This window comes from Rhinolophus sinicus, linkage group LG07 (assembly GCF_036562045.2).
Source record: "Rhinolophus sinicus isolate RSC01 linkage group LG07, ASM3656204v1, whole genome shotgun sequence".
In the NCBI taxonomy this organism is placed as follows: domain Eukaryota; kingdom Metazoa; phylum Chordata; class Mammalia; order Chiroptera; family Rhinolophidae; genus Rhinolophus; species Rhinolophus sinicus.
This window is the reverse complement of record NC_133757.1, coordinates 20846950-20871302: the sequence shown is the minus strand read 5'-3', so window position 1 is coordinate 20871302 and position 24353 is coordinate 20846950. Positions and strand designations below refer to the sequence as shown.

The following is a 24353-nucleotide window of genomic DNA, read 5'->3' as shown; positions in this document are numbered from 1 at the left end:
CTCAAGGCCCTCCTGCAGAATGTAAACACCTTTCCTGCTCCGGATGCTCACATGACTCTAAGGGTTCTAACAGAGTCTATGCTGAAAATCTCTAAATCATTATTTCTAGTGAGATCTAGACTTCAATCTAGATTTCAAACTACCCTTAGGACATTTCCATTTGGATACCCTGTTGTCATTTCAAAGATGCCCTTTCAAGTTTGTCTTCAGAATTCTAAGTTGAGAAATTTTCAATTCCTCATTCTTTCCTTTCCATCATCAACTGCATTTCACTCCTTTATTCCTATTGTTACCATTGAAGACCAAACCCACATCACCTCAAAGCCAGGTGACTAGGTGACCTATTTGGTCTCCCAATCTCCAATTTCTATCCCATTCAAATCCTTCTTACCAAATCCTATGCTGGGCACACAGCAGGTGTCCCATATATATAATTAAATACCGTGAGGACCACATCCCTCAATTCAGTATGGAAGACTGGATGAGTAATAGGTAATATTCATATTCAGAAATATTAATGCCATCTTCCATACACATCCATAGCCACTGGGCTTCTATTTAATTTTTGTCATCTCATCACCTCCGTGAGAAGGTGGGTCAGTCTTTCCTTCTACAGATGATTCAACTAAGGTCGCGAGGTTAAGTGAGGCCTTAAAACGCTGGCAGAAATATCTGGAAAACACACCCAGTGCTCTGTTCATACTAACAGAATTAGAGGGCTATAGAGACCAGCCTGTCCCAATACAGCCTGGTTTCCTGTACTTAAACGTTAGAGCGCATAACAATCACGTAAGGTCCACCGCTGGATTTCAGATTCAGTAGGTCCCCACGTGGGCCGGGAAGTCCACATTTGAAACAAGCACCCCCCCCATCCCACCGCCCCCGCCCCCGCCCCCTGGTGATGCAGAAGATCCCGGGCCCGCACCGACCCGCTGACTTCACAAACGGCCTGGGGCCGCCCACCCTCGACAGCCACCAACGCCCAAGCTCTGCGCGGACCCGTATCAGACACCCGCGAGTCCCTACGACTCCGGTATCCAGGAGCTTGTAACGCGGCAGCCCATTGGCTCAGCTCGGCACTGATTGGCTGGAGCCCTTCCAAAGGCTTTGAGGGTTGGCTGAAGCTCCTAGAGCCGTGGCCAGTTGGCCAGTTGGCGGATAGGATCTCGTTCTAGGGGGCGGGTTCTGCCGCCTGCAGCGGTGGTTCTACTTCCGGCTTCGTCTGCCTCGTGGGGGTAAATGCTTCGGGATGTCTCTCTTGTCACCTCCTCCGGGTGGGTTGGTCCGGCCTGCGTTGCATTTGAAGGCAAGAAGGGTTTAAGGTCAATTCTGAATTTGGAGATTTTTCACGATTTCGGGGCCCTGAATAGGATTGCCAACTTTTAATTTTGCCTAATTTTTGAAAGAAAGCCATACTATTTCATCATAGAATTTAACATTAAAAAAAGTGCAAGGGCTATGTAATCTAAGAGTAAAGAACAGGTCTTTAGAGCAATACCTTTAACTCAAAGGGAAAAACACATTAATTTTTTTTTATTTTTCTGATTTGGCTGGAGACAGGTAAAGATGACTCAAATCACTAATTCTCAGCCCTGCATTGGGCACCACCAGTGTAGTAGCTCCGTTATAGGGCACCCGCAGGCAGGGGAATTTGGTCCCAGGGAGTGTCCTGTCTTTGTGAGGACTGTGGGTCTTACATGCTGCATTTTAATAATAAAAATAATAGCTAATGTTGGATGCTTACTAGGTAATAAATATTAAGCAATTTTCATCTAGTATCTGAATTACCGGTAATCCTCCCCAAACCACCTGATGTGTTAGTACCATCAACTCTGAATCACAAATGAGAACCTTAGGGCGTAGAAAGTTGTGATTTGCCCAAGGTCACACAGCTGGTACCTGCTGAAGGAGATTCGAATCAAGCCTGAACTCTGAGTCATTCAGACCATTCTTGAGATAAGAGTTTACTTATGCTCCTGCTCCAGTCTCGTTACTCAATGTCTTCTAGCATTTAGAGATTGAGCCAGGTGCGGATAGTATCCACCTTTTTGACCTGCCACTACCGGTATTATGCTTGGGATTTAACCAAAAGTGTTGATGTACTGTGTTGTTTGATTTTACAAATGTTAGACTTTGGCTGATTACAGGATCTTGAAAATCTGCCTTTGTTCATTCAAATGTAACTACCTCAAAATGTTTAAAAATCTTTTGTCTTTGCTCCCTCTCCCTGTAAAATAGAAATAGGCATAGGAAAGCAGTATCAAGTACTTACAAAGAAAGTCTCCTTTTGACTCTGCTTTCCCCAGTGGGAAGATGCAGTCCCTCCTCTGACAACTTTGGTCAAGAACAATCTTATTTGATATGTCCCAGATTTGTGGGTGATGTTGGCGTGTGTGTGTGTGTGTGTGTGTGTGTGTGGAATTGGGTGAAGGTGGTCAAAAGGTACAAGCTTCCAGTTATTATAAATAAGTCCTGGGGGTGTAATGCACAAGATGACTACCTATAGTTAACACTACTGTATGGTATATCTGAAAGTTGCTAAGAGAGTAGATCCTAAAAGTCCTCATCATGAGGAAAAAATATTTTTTCTAACTATACGAGTATAAGGAGATGGATGTTAACTAAACTTATTGTGGTAATCATTTCATAATACATGTATGTCAAGTCATTATGTGATACACCTTAAATTCATACAGAGCTGTATGTCAATTATGTCTCAAAACCAGAAAAACAAAATGTCCCAAAGATATTAGAACATAAGATTACCTAGGATCCTAACTTCCTGGAAACAAGTCCTGAATCTAGTCCATTTGAAAATAGAACCCTTTTCTTCACTTAGCTCCCCCTTTGAACTTGTTGAACAATATGCAATTGGTGAACAATATCCAATTGGTGAACAATATCCAAACACCCAATAATGTAATCTTTCGTTTAAATTAGGCTTCTGAAATATTAAGAGGAATGACCTCTAGTTTCTGCCACTATCAGAGAGAGGTATGAGAAAAAATTTTTGAAAAACTGAAAAGTGCAAACTCCTCAAAACAGAGATTCATGTAAACAGAGTGAAGAAATTATTTCTGTGGTGGCATTCTTTTCCTAGAAGACTCACGTCATTAATATCTATGACTCAAGATCCCCACATTTTTCAAACAGGTCCTATTATATTTCATGCAGCTGGAAACCAATTTGGAGTAGGTTAATATGGCCCTGTTACCATTTGTTTCTTGCTTGAATGAGTCAGTATAATAGAGGTGTAAACATGTATAATAACATAAAAGGAATATTTACCAAGAGGATGTCAAAGAGGTGCCTACTGGATCTTAGAAAGGAAGTAGGGAAAAGCTTAAAGGTCATAATTAAAATCTTTCTAGGAAAACTATAGTGTTCAATGGTAAGATTAAAAACCATATTATTGAAATGTAGCCTGCAGCGTTCAACCCATTCAATTGGCATTTAACTGGTAAATGGTGAAATAAATATTCTGAATTGAATTCTAATTCTGATGTCGTTGGCAAAGTTGAATTGCAGTGCATTTCATCTTTATGGATACAAAATTGGAATGCACTATGCTATTTAAAATGTGTTCTTATTCACTAGTATTAGTCATTAATTTTAAAGTACATGGAGCTTTACTATACTGAGAATGGCCTGCATGATTTCACTTGATAGTCAAAGCCCATCAAGTAGGTATTATTTGTGTTTTCATTTACAGGTGAGAAAGATGAAGGTCAGAGAGGTTAGATATCTTACACAAGTGCCAAAGCCAGGGTTCGAATGTAGTGCCAAGTGAGAACCTTGACATTATATTGCTTCCCTTCAGCGGAAGAACTTTCCATCCATCTGTTCTCCCCTAACTACACCAAATAGGCTTGAGTTTCAGAAAGTGACTTCCTATCCACAGATACACTTTTAATAAACAATATGTCCCAATTCTCAGAGTTGATTTCCTTTAAAAGGTGGGATCAAGGGGAAAAAAAGCAAAACTTGGAAATAGATTTTCTTTGCCATAGTGGAAAGGTGAATCCAAGAACTTTTTATTTTATGAATGGAATTCCATTTGGCCGTTACTAACTCAGTCATTGTCAGTATAGACCAGGGATTGGCAAACTAAGGCCAGAGAGCCAAATCCAGCCCATTGCTGGTTTTGGTACAGTCTAAAAGCATTTTTAAATGGTTGAAAATAATCAAGAGAAGAATCATAATTTGTGATGTGTGAAAATTATGTAAAGTTCACTAAGAGTGAGCCCTAATGTAAACTCTGGACTTTGGGTGGTAATGATGTGTCAGCGTAGGTTCATCAATGGTAAGAAATGTGCCTCTGATGCAGGATGTGGATGGTGGGGGAGGCTGTGCATGTGTGGCCATAGTAGGTATATGGGAACCTGAAACTGCCCTAAAAATAAAGCCTATTAAAATATATACACATGAAATTCAAATTCAGACTCCATAAATAATGTTTTATTGGAAGACAGCCACAGTCATTCATTTATATATTACCTATGGCTGTTTTCATTTTACAAGGGTAGGGTTCAGTAGTTGAGACAAGATGACTCAAAAAGCCTACGATATTTACTATCTTGACTTTTACTGAACAAGCTTGCCCATAGACTAAGATCCTGGTTGGAATGCTGTCCCGGAAGTGAAACTTCATGAATCCTCCTTCCAACTCTTACTAGTTTAAGGCTTTTGACAAGTGACTTAACCTTGTTAGTCTCAGTTTACTTATCTTTTAAGATGAAATAATAATAGAACCCTTATAGGACTATTTTAAGATTAAATGAGTGAATGTGTATAAAGCACCAAATATATGTTAGTAATAATTTATTTTGATATTGAGAATTTCGCATTCTTATCTGGATATATTTTCTCTCAACTATTTAACATCTGCATTCTTTATCTGAAGAATACTTTTGTCGGCCCAGGAGTCATCTCCTTGTCTATCAGAAGTTTCTCATATGACATAATTATTTTCGTTGCTTCTGTTTTACCATTCAGTTTGTTCTTTTTGATCAGAAGTAGCCCCATAATAGTAGTTGTCCTATTACTTTCTGCATCTTCCAAAATGCAAAATTGTTGGCACAGCAAGTCAAGAACCAATTTTTCTTTTCTAATACCAGATTTCTTGCTGATATATGCACTTTCTTTTCAGAGAACATTTATTAAAACATTTTGCCATTCCCCAATTCTTATATAGCAAGAACAACTTGCCATATTTCACATAAAATTACTCTGAATGACTTAGCAAAAAATATAGTTAAGTCAACTATTCCGAGGATTTTCTAAGATTCTTATTCAGTAGGAAAAAATGTTAACACTATTAACCAAGAGTTTCTGGATAGATTGGAATTCCAAAGGACAAAAGGTGCCCATTCATAAGCTACATAATTAGGTTCTGACATTTTAACAAAATATATTTAGATTCAACTAACATTTGTTGAGCAGCTAATGTGTGCTGTGTCTTTTCCAGGACTTACATCGTTTCCTTTCCACACTGTTATTACCAGCTTTAGAGGCCAAGGCAATAAGTCAGGCTCTGGACTTTTAAAGTTCTTCAACTCTACTAGCTGGTCACTTTGGGCCAATAATTCCATCTTTCTCAGGCTGATTTGTAAAATAGGAATAATAACAGCTGCCTAACTGAATAGTTGTGGGAATCAAGGTAATCCATGGAAACCATTTCGTCAGTGTGAGCGAAGCATATACTTTTCTTTCCTTCTTTACCTCTCAAACCCCATAAAATACATTCCCAAACAATTCCCATTTCAGCTCAATCCTGTAAAATGAAAGGAATTATCTCTCCATCTGTTAAATTTCAGGATCTCAGCTTCTTAGGGTTAGAGCAAAGGCCGGCTACCTCCTTCCATCATGTAGATGGAAGAACTAACTATCCAAGTGGCCCTTGTAGTGCTGGGCTGTTGGCAACGCATCCTTAGCAAATAGAAAGGATCTTTGAATTTTATGCTGGGGGGTGGGGACAGATCACAAAGTTTTCTTTGCCTCTAGGTATCTTGTTTCTAATTCATTACTCGTTTTCATAGCTTGGGTAAAAATCTCATAAATAGGGCCAGAACTCGGGTGAGGCAAGTGAGATGGCTAGGGCGCAAAATTTAAAGCGACACTCTCAGGGTCGTGCAAGATCCTAACACTAACAAGTTTTCTTCTTATCTGCTATGTCATGAAAAAGGTTGGCCTTATTATTGTTTGAAGTACTAATTATACGGAGGATGTAGCCAATTGTCTTAGAGATGCAGGAGGAAGGGCTTGGAATGGGAAAGAAAACAGCGTTACCCTGGTCAAGTCTTATTAAACTCCCTTGAAATACATGCTGGAGTTGAAATGCCCATTCTTCACGGATTCTTGATGTGGAAAAGAGACCCCACTAAATGCTCTGCCCACGTGTTCAAAGCAAGGGGTGCTTTTCAGGGTTTTAGTTTTGCCCACTCCTACTCTTCAGCTTCCGAATCTGGGGCGATGCCTCTGCAGTTGTGATCCTATCTAGCTCATGTCCCAGCTCTCTGCCCTACGAGAGCCCAGTCGCTCAAAATTGAATTTGGGCAGGAGGGGCGCGCGGGAGCATAGGTGTCCCTGGAACCTGTGGCTGCGGCGTTGGGCGTTGCGCGTTGAGCAACCTGGAGACCATGGCCAATGAAGCGAGCAGGACCTTGGGGAAAGGTGAGTCTTCTTGACAGCTGTCCGCGGGGCTGGGGGAGCCGCGGGGCTCTGTAGAGGGATCTGCCGGGCCTTGGCCCCAGACCAGTTTGGGGAGGGACTTGAAGGATTGCTGTGCACAAAAACCACGTGCCTTTCTGGGACTCGAGAGGCCCAGCGCGTACAGCCTTCTTAGGGTCCTAGAGAGGCGAGTGCGCCCCTCTCCTCTCTGCTAATCCACCTTTCCGTCCTCCCTCCATGTACCCGGCAGGGAGCGTCTACCCAGGGCCGGTACCAGAGGGCCTGATCCGCATCTACAGCATGAGGTTCTGCCCTTATGCACATAGGACGCGCCTCATCCTCCGGGCCAAAGGCATCAGGTGAAAAGCGGCAGGTCAGCGCCCCACAGGCGCGCGGGATGTGGGGGGATGTTGAAAATCTGGAGACGCCCTGTCTTTTTTGTCTGAGGCAAAGCCAGTAAATGGTTAAAAAGGGCGGGATCTTTAGCAGGCGGTCCTAAAATGCAGAGTTGTGCGTGTGCAGGAAACTTTTAGGACGACTCAGAGTACACTGAATTGTACTATGCATAGTTCCACAGCTGCACTGTAGTGCGGTGCTTATGCGTATGAGCTTTGAGTCAGATTTCCTAGATCTGATATTGGGCCGGAAATTCAACCTCCTGGAGCCAGGAATCCAGGAGCAAATGAGAGAAGGCATAGAAAAACATTTTACACATTTTACTGTAGGAATGAAGACAATGATGTCGTTATGGATTTTTCTTTGGAAGAGACCTAAACTTTGCAAAATTAATTGCAAATTTAAATTCTACAAATTGATTACTTCAGCTTTCAAGATGAGTGTCTCCCTGCATAAGCCCCTCCTTTTTGTTGTCTTGTTTTCCCTTTGCTTTTTAAGACATGAAGTTATCAACATTAACCTGAGAAACAAGCCCGAATGGTACTATACAAAGCACCCTTTTGGCCAAATTCCTGTTCTGGAAAACAGCAAATGTCAACTGATCTACGAATCTGTCATCGCTTGTGAGTACCTGGATGATGCTTATCCTGGAAAGAAACTGTGTCCATATGACCCTTATGAGCGAGCTCGACAAAAGATGTTACTGGACTTATTCTATAAGGTATATCCAAGTTTTTAAAAAGCACCTTACACTCTATTGTCCTTTGTATTTCTATCCCAAACCTCAGTCCATTTTAAAAGCCAAAGCATTGGTGAAATTGTTTTGTTTTAATACTACAGGTGCTTTGGAGAATTAGTGGTATGGAATTATAGTAGGGCTATCAACCTCTGATCTTAAAGGTTAAATGCTTCCCTGATAGGTGTTTTTGCATTTGAACTAGCAGTCTCAAGAGGTATGGTTATAGCATAATTATAACTGTGTGACTTGAGATAGGAATATTGAAAGAGCTGAGAAGTGTTGGTGCTTTAAAGGGAATATTTCTAAGCTTTCAGAGGTGCAAAGAAGGTAATGAACGGACGGGGAGTGCTCTCTATGCAGAGCAAAAGTGCTTACTGTCCAGGAAATGTGAAGAAGAGTGACAAGGGGCACCTGTTGATAATAGGAGAAAAAAACGATGGAGAAATTTTAAGACAGTTCTCTTTGAAATGAAATAAAAATAACTGACATATATTGAGTACTTATGCCAAGCACTCTCATAACTATTTTGTACAGGTAACTCATGTCACACTTCCAACTGCCCTTTAAGGTGGGTGCTATTACTGTATCCATTTTCCAGATGAGACCAGTGAGGCTTAGAGAGGTTAAGTGCCCACCTAAGATTGTGCATCATGGAAGTAACTGATCAAGTAAGGAGCACCGAAGAACCCCTTTTAAAGCACCTTGTTTTACCAGGGTGTTATGACAAGTGGGTTTCTGGAACCACAGAGATGCCCCTCAGAGGGAGCTGGGGAGCCTGGATGTGAGTGTTGGCCTGTTAAGCTGGAGTGACAAAGCTTTGGCTGCATTTTTAGGTAGAGCAGGAGCATGGAGTTCCCACAGACTTCTCCACTAAAAAACTTGTGTCCTCTGATTAGGTCCCACATTTGACCAAGGAGTGTCTGGTAGCATTGAGATGCGGGAGAGAATGCACTGATTTGAAGCTAGCCCTTTGTCAGGAATTCGGCGCGCTTGAAGAGGTATGAAACGGAGCCCCTCTTCTGCTTAGACCCAGTGGAAAAAGAGATGTAGGGTTGCTAACCTGGTGTCCCCTGCCACCCTCTGTTCTCACAGGTTTATTCTTTCTGCCTGACTTTAGTAAGTTCAGTTACTAGTCATCTGATTTAAATGTGTGGGTGCTTGCCTTCCACTACCCTGTTTTGGAATTATTCTTGAAAATCTGGCAAGGAATGGGGGGGTGGGTGGGCATTACTTCCTTTCCTGGAATCACCACGTTCCTTAAGTATCTCTCTGCATAGCTTCTGTAGCTTCTGCCAATGAGGCCAAGGTCTGTATCTGTTAGGGGTTGTGTTTGGCTGCTAGTAAAAGGGACCTAACTACTGTAAATTTACCTTACAAGGGTTTTTTTCTCTCACATAAAAAGCCAGAGGAAGGGCAGTTCAGGGCTCTTTTGATGGCTTCTTGAAGTCATCAGAGACCACGACTCTTTTTCTCTTTCTGCTCTGTCATCTTTAGTGCAAGGCTTTCATCCTCAAAATGACAAGATAACTGCTGGAACTACAGCCATCACATCCAAGTTCCAGGTTATAGGAAGGAGAACAGAAAGGAAAAATGGCAAAAGGCAATGCCCCTTTAAAGAGCTTTCCCAGAAGTCCTACCCAATGACTACTTAAATCTCATTGCTCAGAATTTGATTGTAAGGTCATAGCGATCTGCAGGGGAGGCTGGGAAAATTAGTCTTTTAGGTGGGACACCTTAAATAAAAATCAGGGTTCTGTAATTAAGAAAGAAGGGGAAAGTGGGTATGGGTGGGCGAGGAGCAGTCTCTGCCAGCAGTTCCTTCCTTTGTTAACCCAGCAGAGATACATCTAGAGTAATCTGAAGGTGGTTCTTTGATTTCCTTTATCTTTGTTCCATAAACTGACATGTTCCCTTTATCGGTGGTTTGTAACTGTTGGCAGCCAGAGAATGCTATTTTTATTTCCTCAAGGAAAGGCTGATTATTAATACTCTTCCATTTGACTTTTGTCAAGTGGAAGCAGATTAAATTTATTTACATTTCCAGATGCCTGTCTTAGATTTGTACAGTTGCAGTATTTTTGGATGATGAATAGTCATGTGTAAGAAATGCCAACCTTTGGTCCTCAGACCACAGATTGTGGTCTTGATTCTGAGGAGGCAGTATGACATGGTGGAAAGAGTCTTGAATCCTAGGCTTGGCTTTACCAGATTCCAGAACCTTGGGCCTCTCTGTGCCTTAGTTTCCACATTTATAGAACAAAGGAGTGTTTGGAAAAGTGTGTTCTCAGAGCCTCTGGGTTCTACAGAGGCCTGGTTGGTGGTTCTAGATGTTGTTTCACCCAGAACAGCTCTGCTTTTGACACTGTGTTTAACAAAACATCTAATAAGATAGCATTTGGGGAGGCAGGGGAACTGCTGCTTTCAAAAAAGAAGCTTTAAAGTTCTTGTGCATAGGAATTTTTAAGGTCTTTATTCCACAGATTAGCTGATCTGATTCTGTCACACCTGGTTACCTTCTTACAGACAAATGCTGGATCAGGGAAAGGAGCTGGGCAACAAAAGCCCTTCAATTCAAAGATAATTGAAAACACATTTTGACCTGTCTCCCTCCCACTGTGCGTTTGGATGATGAGTGACCTTTGTAAATTACAGATTGCTAAATAAATGTATCACATGATAGGGCCGCAGTTCTTTAGTTGGGGCTCTTCCGCAGGAAGTGAACTGCACTTTTGTGCCAGGCCTCATGCTGCACGTGCTTTGCACACCCCATCTTGTTTAGTCTTTCCAACAACCTTGGTCAGGTAAAGGGTACTATCCCGACTCTGCAGATTGAAGAATAATACTCTTTTTGTTGAAGTTAGGGATAAACAGAGGAGGCAAAGACACTTGACAGAGCTATAAAATGCATCAATCATAAGAACAAGAATTGAAACTCAGTGTTTTACATTTGTGGCCACCATTTAACCAGAGATATTAAGAATATAGCCAGTGGTGCGATGATAAATGCGTCACAATGATCTCTCTCTAAAAGAAGAAGAAGGAAAATGCCCTGATCTGTGGGATTTGCTGATTTCAGTGGTGTAAACACTCCCAGGAAGGGCTTATTGTAACCTACGAATGTGATGTCTCTAAACTCAGAGTTCGGAAGAGATGTGGGTCATCAGCCAGTTCTAGCACATCACTGAATGACGTGTTTCCACTTTATCTTCAGTAGCTGAGTTCTGGAAACAACTTGTTAACGAGCCCAGGTTTAGGTGGCTGTCACAGATGCTCCCTAAGGACCACTCACTATAGTCAGCAGTGCTCTACTAGGCTTACTGTGGGGTTTGTCCTATGAACTGTTAGAAAGAATTTAAGTAAGGCAGTATCAGAATCTGAAACATGCTCGTGAGCGTGAATGATGTGATCCATTCCTCTAAATACTAGTATATTGAAATTTGTCAGAGTAATTCTAATAGAGATGGTCCCCTGACTTACGCAACTCTTTCTCATGGCTATATACAATCAAGACTTTGTGTGATCTGAAAATATATTAACTACTCACGGGCTTTCTGAGGGATCAGCCAGATAGCAGTGTATCACTTTCTGCCCTGTTTTCCTCGAGCACACGACCCAGTTTACCGATCATAGCCTTGAAATCTTGATACTTCCTCCTTGTGGAAAAAATGCCGACTTTTGAAATTTTTTTTTAAAAAGTCCAGTTTCATCAAAAATAAAGATTTATTGTGGTTGCTATAGAACCACATTTTAAAAATAATATTTTTACAATTCTTTGAGATACATTACTGCTGCTTTTATTATTGAACCAGCGACCTTCCCTCTTGCTTTCCTGTTCTGAACATTTTCATGAGTTTTAAAACTACTGGGATGCCCTCTTGTAACCACACTAACCACATTTTCTGTCTTCAAACCCATTCGCTAGCCTTTTATGAATCATTAGCCTAAGCAACACACATTTTTTAACGCTTTATTATTGACTTTTCTATTTCAAAATAGCACCTGAGCCCACCTTCATTTTAACTTTGTGGCTTTGAATGTGGCAACACCTTTAGCAGTTCTTTTTTTGCCAGTGCCTTCATTCTAAATATTTGCATTGTGGAAGTAGTCAAATCAAGTTCAAGTGCAGTGAGGGCTGGATTCAGCCATATTTCTTTGATGCTTTGGAGTTTTGCTCTAATTCAGTGTCCTGGTGCTTATGAATTCTACATTCTGGCTATTGCTTGAACCCTTACTAAGTCATCATCAGAACTCAATAAAGGGGAATGAAAAGGGGGTAACATAGAATAACACTGAGGGACTGAGAACCTGCCCAGGAACTGAGGCCTTCATTTTCTGGTGGCCACAGGACACTTGCTGCTTTTATTTCTTGGCAGTCTCCGGCATGCTTTGTGCTATTTCACTTTGCATTTCTGTACAAAGTTTCCCGCATTGCCAAATTTGATTAGAAGCCTCATATGTATAGCAGTTTGCATGAGGTCAGATTTGCATAAATTATATGTACATGACCTAGGAGCATCTGTAGTTAAATATTTTCTTGATTCAAAATTTTACCCATAATACTAGTTTTTAATCTGAACTTTCTTTTCTCCACAAAGAATACATTTTGTCCAATTAGATTATGTGGTCTTAGTTAAGTTTTGCTCTTTTTCTTTCTTGATTTCTATTGATTTCAATAATAAAATTATTTATAAATTGTTAGCTTCTCCTTTGATGTCACCAAGACTTGAAGGAAAGAAAGTGTATATCTGGCAACTTGTTCACTGAATATAATTTTGTATAGCCTTTTGTGTTTGGCAAAATATTTACAAGCTAAATTATGTATGTGTGTATGTATGTATTTATTTAATTTTATTGGGGAATATTGGGGAACAGTGTGTTTCTCCAGGGCCCATCAGCTCCAATTTGTTGTCCTTCAATCTGGTTGTGGAGGGCACAGCTCAGCTCCAAGTCCAGTTGCCATTTTCAATCTTTAGTTGCAGGGAGTGCAGCCCACCATCCCATGCGGGAATTGAACCAGCAACCTTGTTGTTGAGAGCTTGCACTCTAACCAACTGAGCCACCCAGCTGCCCTAAATTTATTTTTTTATCAACTAACACATCTGCAAACTAAATTCATTGTTATGAGCTATTTTTTATAACAGTTTATTGAGATATAATTCAAATACCATAAAATTCACCCTTTTCAAGTGTATAATTCAGTGGTTTTTAGTATAGTCACAGAGTTGTGCAATCATCGTCACTATTTCATTTCAGAACATTTTTATCATCCTAAAAACAAACCCCTTAGTCTTTAGCAGTCTCTTCCCATTTCAGCCCAACCCTCCCAGCCATTGGCAACCACCAATTTACTTTCTGTCTCTATGGATTTGCCTGTTCTAGACATTTCATATAAATGGAATAATATAATGTTAGTCTTTTGTGAGCTTCTTTCACTTAGATTAATGTTTTCAAGGTTCATTCTTTATTCCTTCTTTTGTTTTATTAAAATTTATTGGGGTGACAATGGTCAACACATAGGTGTCAAGTATACAATTCTATAATACATCATCTATATATTACATTATGTGTTCACTATCCAGAATCAGTTCTCTTTCCATCACCATATATTTGACCGCCTTTACTCTCTTCTTCCATTCCCATCCACCCCCTTACCCTCTGGTAACCATCAAACTGTTGTCTGTGTCTATGAGTTTTTGTTTATTTATTTGCTTGTCTTGTTCCTTTGTTTTCCTTTGCCTTCAGTTTTCTATCCTACATATGAGTGAAGTCATATGGTTCTCGACTTTTTCTGTCTGACTTATTTCACTTAGTATAGTGATCTCAAGATCCATCTATGTTGTCACAAATGGCAGTATTTCATCTTTTCTTATGGCAGAGTAGTATTCCATTGTGTATATATACCACATCTTCTTTATCCAATCATCTATCGAAGGACATTTTGGTTGTTTCCATTTCTTGGCCACTGTAACTATAGTCCTTCTTATGACTTAATATTCCATTGTGTGGATATACCAAATTTTGTTTACCCATTCATCAGTTGATGGACACTTGGGTTTCCACTTTTTGGCTATTGTGAATAATGCTGCTATGAACATGGATATACAAGTTTTTATGGGTATACAAGTTGGATGTATGTTGTGAACTCTTTTGGGTTTGCCAACTGATTTAGCATGTCCACTGATGTGCCATTTTTTTAGTTGTAACCACTATTCTTCCACATTAGGGGACTGGTTATTATCCTCTACTCACAATGGCTAGTTGAGCGGTTTAAGTAATGTTACTAGTTTGGTAAGTTCATTCATTGTCCAATTCTGACAGCTGCTTTCTAGGTAAACTAGTATTGTATTTCTTTTAATAACCTTCCACTATACTCTCTCTCACAATATAAATAATAGAATAATAATTATTACCGTTATTTAAAATTAATTTTACTCTTCTCCAATTATAAATACTTGTTCATTAGACATAATTTGGAAAATACATAAAAATATAGAAATTAAGAAAAAAATTTATAACCCCACTACTCAGAAATAACCACTGGTATTATTTTTTTGTTTTCTGCCCTTTTCTGCTATGTATGTGATCATGTAGTTGAAATTGTACTGTATATGGAACTTGATTACCATTATGATGTAAGGATTTCCCTCGTGTTTATAAGCTCTATAAATGCATATATATATGTGTGTATATATGTGTGTATGTGTGTGTTTATTAGAGTAGCATTACTTGTGATGGTGAAAAGACTGTAAACTTTAATGTACATAAGACGGCATGGTTAAATAAATTATGTTCATCTTCTGGAATTCTGTAGCGCAATTAAAAAGGAATGAGGTAGATCCATGTATACTGACATGAAAAGATTAGCTAGAAATATTTAAGTGAATTAGACAGTAATGCAGATGGTATGATCCCATTTGTCAGAAGAAAACAAAACCATATATATATATAGATAGATACACACGTATATATGTAAATAAATGCCTAGAAAAATGTCTGGAGAGATACACATCAAACTCCCAATAGAGGCTACTACTGGGAAGGGAATTAGAATTGGGATGGAAAAGAAAAGTGGTTAAGGGCAGGGTTGGGGGAAGGAGAGTTTTGCCTTTAATACTGTTTTCTGTGTTTGAATTTTTTTTAATAATGAGAATGCATTTCTCTATTACATGTGTAATTTTTTAATGGAAAAAATAACTTTCATTCTTCATAATTTGCTATATGCATAAACCATAAATTTATTTATCCAGCACATTCCTTAGGGGTAGTTAGATTGTGTCTAGTCATTCACCATTCTGAATGATGCTGCAGGCAGCAGCAGCTTCTTTGCATTAAAGGTGTTTTTCTGTTTTAGAACATAGGCTTAGGCCAGACTTCCAGGGATGGAATCACCAGGTCAAAGGGGATGAACGTTTTGCAGACTGGAGCTGTGTGTGGCTATATCCTTCCCCAAAGACTTATGCTGTTTACCCCCACCAAGCAGTGCATGGAAATGCTCTTTGCCCTCCCCTTTTCATTGTTGGGAGATTTAAAAAGAGATTTGTCTATTTTGGAGAGAAACAATAGTTTCTCATTGTTGTTGATTTAAAGTGTATTCTTTGATTGCTAGTGAAGTTGGAGATTCCCCCCTAAAGTATGCCATCTCTTTGTGTTCTGTTTGTGGAGATGGTCTGTTCCCCATCTGTCTGTCAAAGTCTTACTGATTTTTCTTGCTGATTTGTAACAGTTCCTTTTAAAGGGTTCCTTATATATTAAGGATATGTGCCTGTTTTTAGGACAGTGTTTTTTTAGTTTTCTTTTGTTACCACTTTTTAAATTTGGTTTGTCTTTTTTTGTACATGTAGAAATACAACATTTAAAAATATTATGCTGTGTCTTTCTGCTGTGATTTCTTCCACTGCTTTTATACACAGGAAGTCTTCTCTGCCTTCAGAGATTTGATATTCACTTATCTTTTCATCCACCATCCACTGGCTCCCCTCCCCTCACTGCATTACAGACATATTTTGACAAAAGTACTAAGCCTGTTTAAAGGATTCCAGTGTAAAATTTTCAGGGTGGTCCTTCAATCCCCAAATGTTGACAAGTGTCATTCTGAATCTTCATAGGGGACTATAGTTCCTAAGTGGTGAATATCAGGGAGTGGGGTGGGGTGGGGGGGTCGTGTTTTGCCAGATACTACATCTAAGTCTTCTTTCCAGAAGAGAAATGGTTTTACTTACACTCTGTTTGTTCTATACCCTTGGTTTATATTACAGAGAATTGGTTCACTGTCGTTAACGCAGCCTCAGCTGTATATCCATGTAGCAGGGACCTGAAATTCGAAATCTTGAGTATCTCCCCTTATCTTTTATGAACTCCAAAGATTGCTCCTCTGGAGTTGAGTACCTTACTGCTGCTTCTGGGTTAGGACCTGCATTGCTGATTTACTGGCAGGTGGCTTTGTGTCTTTGAGGAGAGGGAGGAGGAGGTTCGGCTTCTGAAGAACTATTTTCATCAAGAAAAACCGCTTTTCTCCTCTTCCAGCAAGTACAGCAGCGCCTGCTGTGAGCTACCATGTGCTGTCTGTCCTTGTTAGAGGCCAGGATTTCTTGGCAATAGTGTAAATGACAGTGATGCAGGGTAGGCGTTATTGAAGCTGAATCCAAGAGTCCAGGACTGTAGACTGAACCTTTTTAGAATGCCTGGTTTGAGGAAGTCTGGGATTCTCTTTCCTTTGTGGTCTTGATCTTACAGATGTCATTTTCCCCATCGTGAACCTCCTGGGGGAGCACAGTCAGTGCGCCTCACCATCTATGGCCACAAGGGGGAGCCCGGCGCGCTTGTTCCTTCCACTTTGGCTCTAGCGCGATTCTCCTTTCTGACCCTTGGGGGAGCCCGAGAGACCCTCGCAAAAGATGAGGGGTCCTTCCAGGCTTTTCACGTTCAGGGGTTGGAAATACTGTACCCTCGTCATACCAAACACTCCCTCCCTCTTCATTTGCTTGCACACTCTTTTTTTTTTTTTAATTAAATTTATTGGGGTGACAATTGTTAGTAAAATTACATAGATTTCAGGTGTACAATTCTGTATTACATCATCTATAAATCCCATTGTGTGTTCATCACCCAGAGTCAGTTCTCCTTCCATCACCATATATTCGATCCCCCTTATCCTCATCTCCCACCCCCCACCCCCCACCCCCCTTACCCTCTGGCAACCACCAAACCATTGTCTGTGTCTATGAGTTTCTGTTTCTCATTTGTTTGTCTTGTTCTTTTGTTGCTTTTGGTTTCAGTGAAATCACATGGATCTCTGCTTTTTCTGTCTGACTTATTTCGCTCAGCATTACACTCTCAAGATCCATCCATGTTGTCACAAATGTTCCTATATCATCTTTTCTTACCGCCGAATAGTATTCCATTGTGTATATATACCACAACTTCTTCATCCATTCATCTATCGAAGGACATTTTGGTTGTTTCCATGTCTTGGCCACCGTAAACAAAGCTGCAATGAACATTGGAGCACACGTGTCTTTATCTCTAAATGTTTTCAGATTTTTTGGGTAGATACCCAGGAGAGGGATTGCTGGGTCATATGGCTTGCACACTCTTTATTCCTTATCACATACTAAAGCAAGGTAACGCTCTGTAGTCAGCATTCAATGAACTGGAGGACAGAACCTTTTTTTTTTTTTTTTTTAAGATTTTTATTGGGGAAGGGGAACAGGACTTTATTGGGGAACAGTGTGTACTCCCAGGACTTTTTTCCAAGTCAAGTTGTTGTCCTTTCAGTCTTAGTTGTGGAGGGTGCAGCTCAGCTCCAGGTCCAGTTGCCGTTGCTAGTTGCAGGGGGCAGAGCCCATCATCCCTTTCAGGAGTCAAGGAGTTGAACTGGCAACCTTGTGGTTGAGAGCCCACTGGCCCATGTGGGAATCGAACCGGCAGCCTTTGGAGTTAGGAGCATGGAGCTCTAACCGCCTGAGCCACCGGGCTGGCTGAGGACAAAACATTTTTAAAAAATATTTTCTATTCCTGAACAACAAATAGGTTCCCCCCAAATATCTCAGTTCTGAAACGTGAATTGAAGATGTGTTAATACTTTTAGGAAACCCAAGGACTAGAAGCCAGAGCCTCAGTTTCCTCCCCATGTGTGGCCTTGTGGGGGACCTCTGGGACTTTGGAGGAAAAGTGTCTCCTCTAAGCAGGCTGTTTTGCCTTGCTTGGTGATACCAAGGACAATAGTTCTGAAAGTGATTCTATTGTGAAGAAGCTATTTAACATAAAGAATGGCCAGCGTCATTATATGTATGGCAGGTGGGTGACAGAAAGCACTCAAAATAGCTTTTTAAAAAAATGATATTGGATATTAACATAAGCACTACTAAGTGGGGCCAGGCATAGCAGCATCTTCATATTCCATTTCTCATGACAAAACACTAAGGAAAGATAGACTGCCAGTTTATTTTACCTCAGCCTACCCTCAAATTTGTCAGGGGTGCTAATCGACTATAAGCAAGGGACTAGTTTAAACTGAGCGCACAGAGGAACTATTTTAGTAAAATTGCCTGAAGACCTTCTTATCAATGGAATAAAACAGGAAGGAGAGGATTTTGGTAAGCTCTTTCACCGTGACTATGTGTGTTCAGCTCACCTCCCTGTCAGGAGCTCTGGCAGAACCCCCGAATGACAGAGTGAGGAGGAGTAGGATTGAGGAGGGAGCTGTCACAGGGAAGCTGAGCTGAGCTGAGCTGGGCCCATCCTTGGCTGTAGAGGAGGAGAGGCTTTCAGAGTTTGCTGAGTCTAAGCTTTTTGCTGTTACTTAAGTTTAAAGAACAAGCAAAGAATTCTCAAGGAGTAAGCTTCCGTGATTAGAGTCCTCATACATTTATATCTGAAGTTGAATGACACAAGGATTGACAATAGTCTGGGAATTAGGAGAATGGTGTTTTTGTCTTCGCTCTGGCACTAACCAGAGAATCCCTTTACCTCCCTGGGACAAGTTTCCTCCTGTGTAAAGTGAGAGTCTCTTGTGCTTCCATGTGAGAGACGAGGATCAGCTTACCAGCATGTTTTCCTCTCCACTTGGGCTGCCAGGAAACTCAAATCAAATTCAAAGCTTTAAGGAACTCGGCAGGACTCTTGGCTTGATATCTTCATGCCATTTTCCTTCCTTGTTTTGACCTTCTGTTCTTTTATTTTCCCTGATCCTAGCATTTTATTATTTTTCATATTTAATATTGTATGATACACATTGTTTTTATACTACACCTTAATCTTTTGTGTGATGAGCATGGTATAAAAAATGGTAAAACGGGTGGGGAGTCACACTAGATGAGTTCCTGTGGCTCTTCCAGTACTGATGCTCTGTGATTCTAGGGGGAAAAGTCATTTCACATGTCTGAAAGGGATCAGGATTCCATAAAAGGGAGCTCTATTGAGGGTCCTAAGACTTCAATCAACCTCTGAGGAGGCCTGGCCAGTATGTCTCCTATATCAGTGGGGTGTGTCTATAGAGGAACCAGTATTTTGTGTTGGTGTAGAGGAAGACAGATTTTCTGTTGGGGTTTTTAGACTTGCTCTGAGGGCAATCTGGTGGAGAAGTGTCTGTCTGTCAGAGGCAGGGCTCAGTAATCTGCAGCTGTATCAAGAACTCCAAGGATTTTGATGGGGGTGGTCCCAAGTCACGCTTGGATTTAAGAATGTCTGAGGGAATGTGTATATGTCTTTCAGGAGTTTGGGGGAAGCTGACAGAAGATAATTGATGCCTCATCTATATGCTCATCTTGACTTTTTATTATACAAAGTACCTTGATAGAGCTTGAATTACTTTATGAGTGTTTATATATAAATTGGTCATATCTGTAAGATCATATATATTTAAAGGCATACTCCTACTTTGAGTAAATGAAAAGCTTTAGAAATATATACTAAATAAACATCACTTACTAAGCAGTTATTTATTTTCAAAATATCTCATCACTTTACCAAAGGACCCATCATGGGTCCCATTAAATGTCCATGTGTAACTTGTTTTGACAAGGATTTTCCCTAGAGCACCTCTGCTCTGTAAAGCAGTAGAGTTATACAAATGTTCTAGATTGATCAGTTTAGATTTGATTCTGATTTGTGCCATGAAGGCCAGTAATAAGCTGGAGGTATACATTTCAAAATCAGTGATAAAAGTTTGGGTAATTATTATCTATTCCTGAACATAAATAAAGTTGTGGGCTTTCTGGAATCCATACAAACTGAACACTGTGTTTCTTTCCTCTGTAAGTCAGATCTTCTTTACACATGACTGAAAATAGCCTCTGTTTTGAGTTTTCATTGGGCAGATTCTGCTGTTTTAGTACCATCCTGTTAGTTTCTTTGAACAGTGATGCCAGCTAACATTTTCTCCGACTTCCAGGACAGCCAGTCAGGGGGACTGCTCTATGCCATACTGGGAGACAGTGAAGACTTAGATTTTAGGGCCACAAGATTCGCTTTGTCCTCTGAGACGGGTAGTGTGGGTGAGGGATGCCATTCATCCTTTCTGTCGGGTGGATTTGCTTTCTGTAGGGGTAACCTTTGGGGGTCTCTATGCTTTCTCATCACAAGACAGCACGTTTATTCATACGTGATACATCACTCCTCGCCATAACCTCTGAGATGGGCTCTAACATTAGCACCATTTTACAGATGAGAAAATTGAGGCTTGGAGGAGGAGTTACATAAGTTGCCCTGTGTTCCATGTTGAATCGGAGGTAGAACCCAGCATAGGACCAGGTCTGCTGGCTCCAGACCTCACCTTCTAAACTACAGCCTTAGACTACATCATAGAGTCAACAGCTGGTCTGGAGTGTGAAGAATCAAGCCTGTGTGGATAGAGCTAGGAATATAGAAATCTAGATAAAGGATATAGGAATCTAGATATATAGCTCTTGGGAAGTATTTAGTTGATTATGAGTTATATAGGTCAAGGAGCGTCATTTGCTCACTGTAACTAGGGATTTGGCACCGTACTTTGGGAAGACCTGGCCCAAAAATAACCTCTGTTAAACACTTTTGCTTTTTAAATTTTCGGATGCCTTTTTAAAAATTGTCTTTGGCTGTCTATCTGTTAAGAGTTTATCTGTTTACTTTGCAGTCCATCTGTCTGGGTTGATTTGTCCCATTTGGGAATGAGAAATTTTATTTTAATATAAAAAGTTGTTAATGTTGAGTGGCCAAGAAGTGTGAAGTTCAAAGAGCTCAAATAAACAAGATAATATGATAGAAAGACAATGTTGGGATTTGAGGAATCCATTAAATAGCACTGCTCTTTCCTGCCTTAGTTTTTAATCAATTGAGAAATAAGGCAAAAGAAGAAGACATATGGAGACTCCAGTATCCCCTTTATTACAGATAAAGTGGATCCTGGAGAATGGGGGTCACAACTGCAACAAGTGGGTTTCCAACTGTGGCCCCCTTCCCTCCCAGTAATGGGCAGTGCTGGCCTGAGGCAGGGCCTCCCCCTTCCCGGGGCTGAGCTGTCCACGGAGAGCTTAGCACATGGAAGAGCCTGTGCCATTCTCCCAAATTCTCCAATGAGCCACACTATCCCCCCAGTGTTGACTAGGGGTGGCCAGGAGTATGACCCTAAAGGAGGTGGTGGAAACCTCAGAAATAGGGAGGAAGCATTCACCTAACAAATTGGAAGAGGCATCAAAGCCTTAGTTCTCCCTCTTTGGGAAGTAGTTTGATATTTGTATTTAGGGTCTATAACTATGCCAGCAGATCTGTAAATTAACTTGCTTTTGTTCTTTTTAAACTTTTAGATTCTTGGCTATCAGAACACCATCTTCTTTGGTGGAGACTGTATATCCATGATTGATTACCTCTTTTGGCCCTGGTTTGAGCGGCTGGATGTGTATGGAATAGCTGAGTAAGACATTTGGCCATGTGGTCGTGAATTCCTAGGGTCCTACTGGGTAACAGTGGTTGAAATGATCTGTGTGCCATTTACCCTTTTTCAGACATGTTTCATGATACATATGAAATGAAATCAAGGTTTAAAACTGTGTTTCCTTGTTCAAAATGCATCTGTGCACTTCTGCCACTGTGGACCTAAACTTTCCCTATATTTCTGCTAAGATGACCCTGAGTCCAAAAACCTCCCATAGTGCTTCAGAGCCACTGTCCTCACCAGCCGTGCAAACTCAGGGTGGTGGTGAAAGCAGATGGAGAGTCCCAGTGACAGGGTTTCGGTGACTTGTCGGCTTCCGCGGTGGCTCTGCACCTGGTCCTGCTCAGTCACCCAGTGGACACCATACGCCTTACTCACATCTTAGTTCCTTGAAAAATCTTCTCCAGATAGAAATAGCCTTAAAAAAAATAAATGATTTTAAGAGGGATATTTGCCTGGTGTTAAAACAAACAAATGGAACGGCCACCCGTATACCATGGACATGTAGGAATATTTAAGGTAGAAGAAACTGCCTGGGAGACTTAGGGAGACTGTGGGTCCCTGGGCAGAACCCGTGCTTTGTTCCCATGATGCTCAGAGGAGAAGTTGGACTTGTGCCGGCACCTGCTCTAATCCCAGCCAGTCACGTGGAGCGGGGGGTGGATGCTAGACATTTCTAGCATTTGGAAATCTGGTCCTGCCGAGCCAGTCTGTGCCCTCGTAATGCACAGGCTTGAGTCTACCCAGGAATCATCTCCTGTGCTCTCCACTTCACCTATCTCTGAAGGAAGATCAGATATCATATATTTGGATATTTTAAACTATGTCTCAACATAAACACAAAAACCTGTCTCCTCTGGGGACAGAGTATTGAACCACAGATTCAGAACCCTCACCTCTACTCCTGGATTCTCCACTAACCAGTTGTACTATCTGGAGCGAGTCACATGACATATCCTAGACCTAAACTTCCTGGTCCACCTTTGAGAGGCCCAGTCAGCTCCATTATTTCAAGGTTTGGTGATTGTTTTACTCATTTATTTCAAAGTGTTCTTGGAAACTACTTGTCTTTATTTGTTTTTAAACCCCCTAACGTAAAATCTGAGAATGACAGAAGAATGTTTCTTTCAGGGGGCTGTCTTTTTGTTGGTTTACAGTGAGGCACAGCCACCTTCTTTTCCCAGAGCCATGAGTCCACAAGTATTGTAACTGTAGTGTTAAAATCAACAACATTGTCTACTGTTCAGAAGCACACACAGGTATTCCCCAAATAAGCATTTCCTCCGGGAGGTGATTGTACTCAGCTGATAACTAAGGGTCACTAAGATAACTTTATTGCCCAAAGAAACCCATTTTTCATATCTTGCAAATCTAAAAAGTGACACGTGCCACTTCTCCCGACGCCTTCCCTTTCAGATGAACTAACACTTCTTTCTGTCCTGCAGCTGTGTGACCCACACCCCAGCACTTCGGCTCTGGATAGAAGCCATGAAGCAGGACCCGGCAGTGTGTGCGCTTCTCACAGATAAGAACATTTTTCTGGGCTTCTTGAATCTTTATTTTCAGAACGACCCTGAAGCCTTTGACTACGGGCTACGTTGCTGAGCCCTCACCATCCACCCCTTCACCATCCAGAGTCCCCAAGCTTTCATGATTCTGTATCAGGAATTGTTTTGGTGCGTCAGTCGATCTCTGTTCATTTCCTTTGAGGTTCCCAATAAACAAAGAGAATGTATTCTTTCTAATCACCCCTTGCATGACTCATCTAGCCCGTACAAATAGAGTGCCCCGTGCTAATGTCTGAGCACATTTGGGGAGCCTGGTGTGCCTCCCAGCTCCTCGGTTTTGCACAGTTTGACCTCCAGGTTATTGATACTGATGTTGAGTTCAAGGCCCATCCGTCGTTGGCGTTTGTCACTGCAGAATGGCACCCTCCACAACCTCCCTGGTGGGGAAGCTAGAGAAGAGAAGGAAGAAGAAAACACTTGAAGTTCAGATCCTCTCCACTTGGCACACGGAAGCTGCAGTCCACGTGGGCGTGCATGAGTATCATTCTCATTCCAAATCTGGCTGTGGGCCTGGGAGAGACACTGAGGGTCTTATGACTGAAAGAATTCCAAAGCAGGAAATGAAACACCCGTTATCACCCTGGACTAACGACGTCAGAATTTCACCGGTGCTGTCGGGGCTCAGGATGGCTCACAAAATGTTCTGTAACCGACATCCTGCCTTAAAACAATATACAAGCCCCAAACCCGGTCACAGGCAAAGGTCACGCCGTTGGATTTGCGTCACATACTCTTTCAATTCATCCCAACAAATGCCTCTGGTTGCCTGTTATGTATAGCCCTGGGCCCTGTGCAGGATAAAGATGACAAAGATGACAGAGACACAGGAGCCCCTGATCCCTCCACTCATCTTGGTTGTGGTGTTAAGCCTAGTGCTCTGGAGTTGCTTGTTGTGCAGGAGGGATGCTTGTCTCAGCCGGATCTGGCCTTTCTGCTGGCTCAGTCCAGCTGTGTTCAACACCGAAGGTGACAAAGAGCCAAGAAGAGTGGCCTGGTTTGCTGGAAGGTGCCTTAGGAGTGGGATGGATGTGTCCAATGCCGTTTTGTCTCAGGGTCTAGGGATCAGACTGTG

The 24353-nt window shown here is 41.3% G+C and overlaps 1 protein-coding gene across 2 annotated transcripts; it reads left to right on the top strand.

Annotated features, from left to right (window-relative positions):
* Positions 1-61: 61 nt before the first annotated feature.
* GSTO2 (glutathione S-transferase omega 2) lies at positions 62-23458 on the top strand. Of its 2 annotated transcripts, none has more exons than XM_074339090.1 (7): positions 62-1274; positions 6559-6672; positions 6920-7028; positions 7564-7786; positions 8701-8802; positions 21586-21692; positions 23159-23458. In XM_074339090.1, the coding sequence occupies exons 1-7, from the start codon at positions 1250-1252 to the stop codon at positions 23316-23318; spliced, it is 840 nt and encodes a 279-aa protein (XP_074195191.1). In that variant the 5' UTR covers positions 62-1249; the 3' UTR covers positions 23319-23458. The 2 variants fall into 2 exon arrangements, with proteins under 2 accessions (XP_074195191.1, XP_019580639.1); XM_019725080.2 differs by having other exon boundaries at positions 62-1322.
* Positions 23459-24353: the final 895 nt, after the last annotated feature.

Excerpts from the sequence above, each read along its gene's own strand:
- GSTO2 (XM_074339090.1), top strand. The coding sequence starts at position 1,250 with ATGTCTCTCTTGTCACCTCCTCCGG. Across the intron at positions 7,029-7,563 it reads CTCCGGGCCAAAGGCATCAG|ACATGAAGTTATCAACATTA; the intron begins GTGAAAAGCGGC and ends TTGCTTTTTAAG. Across the intron at positions 7,787-8,700 it reads TACTGGACTTATTCTATAAG|GTCCCACATTTGACCAAGGA; the intron begins GTATATCCAAGT and ends TCCTCTGATTAG.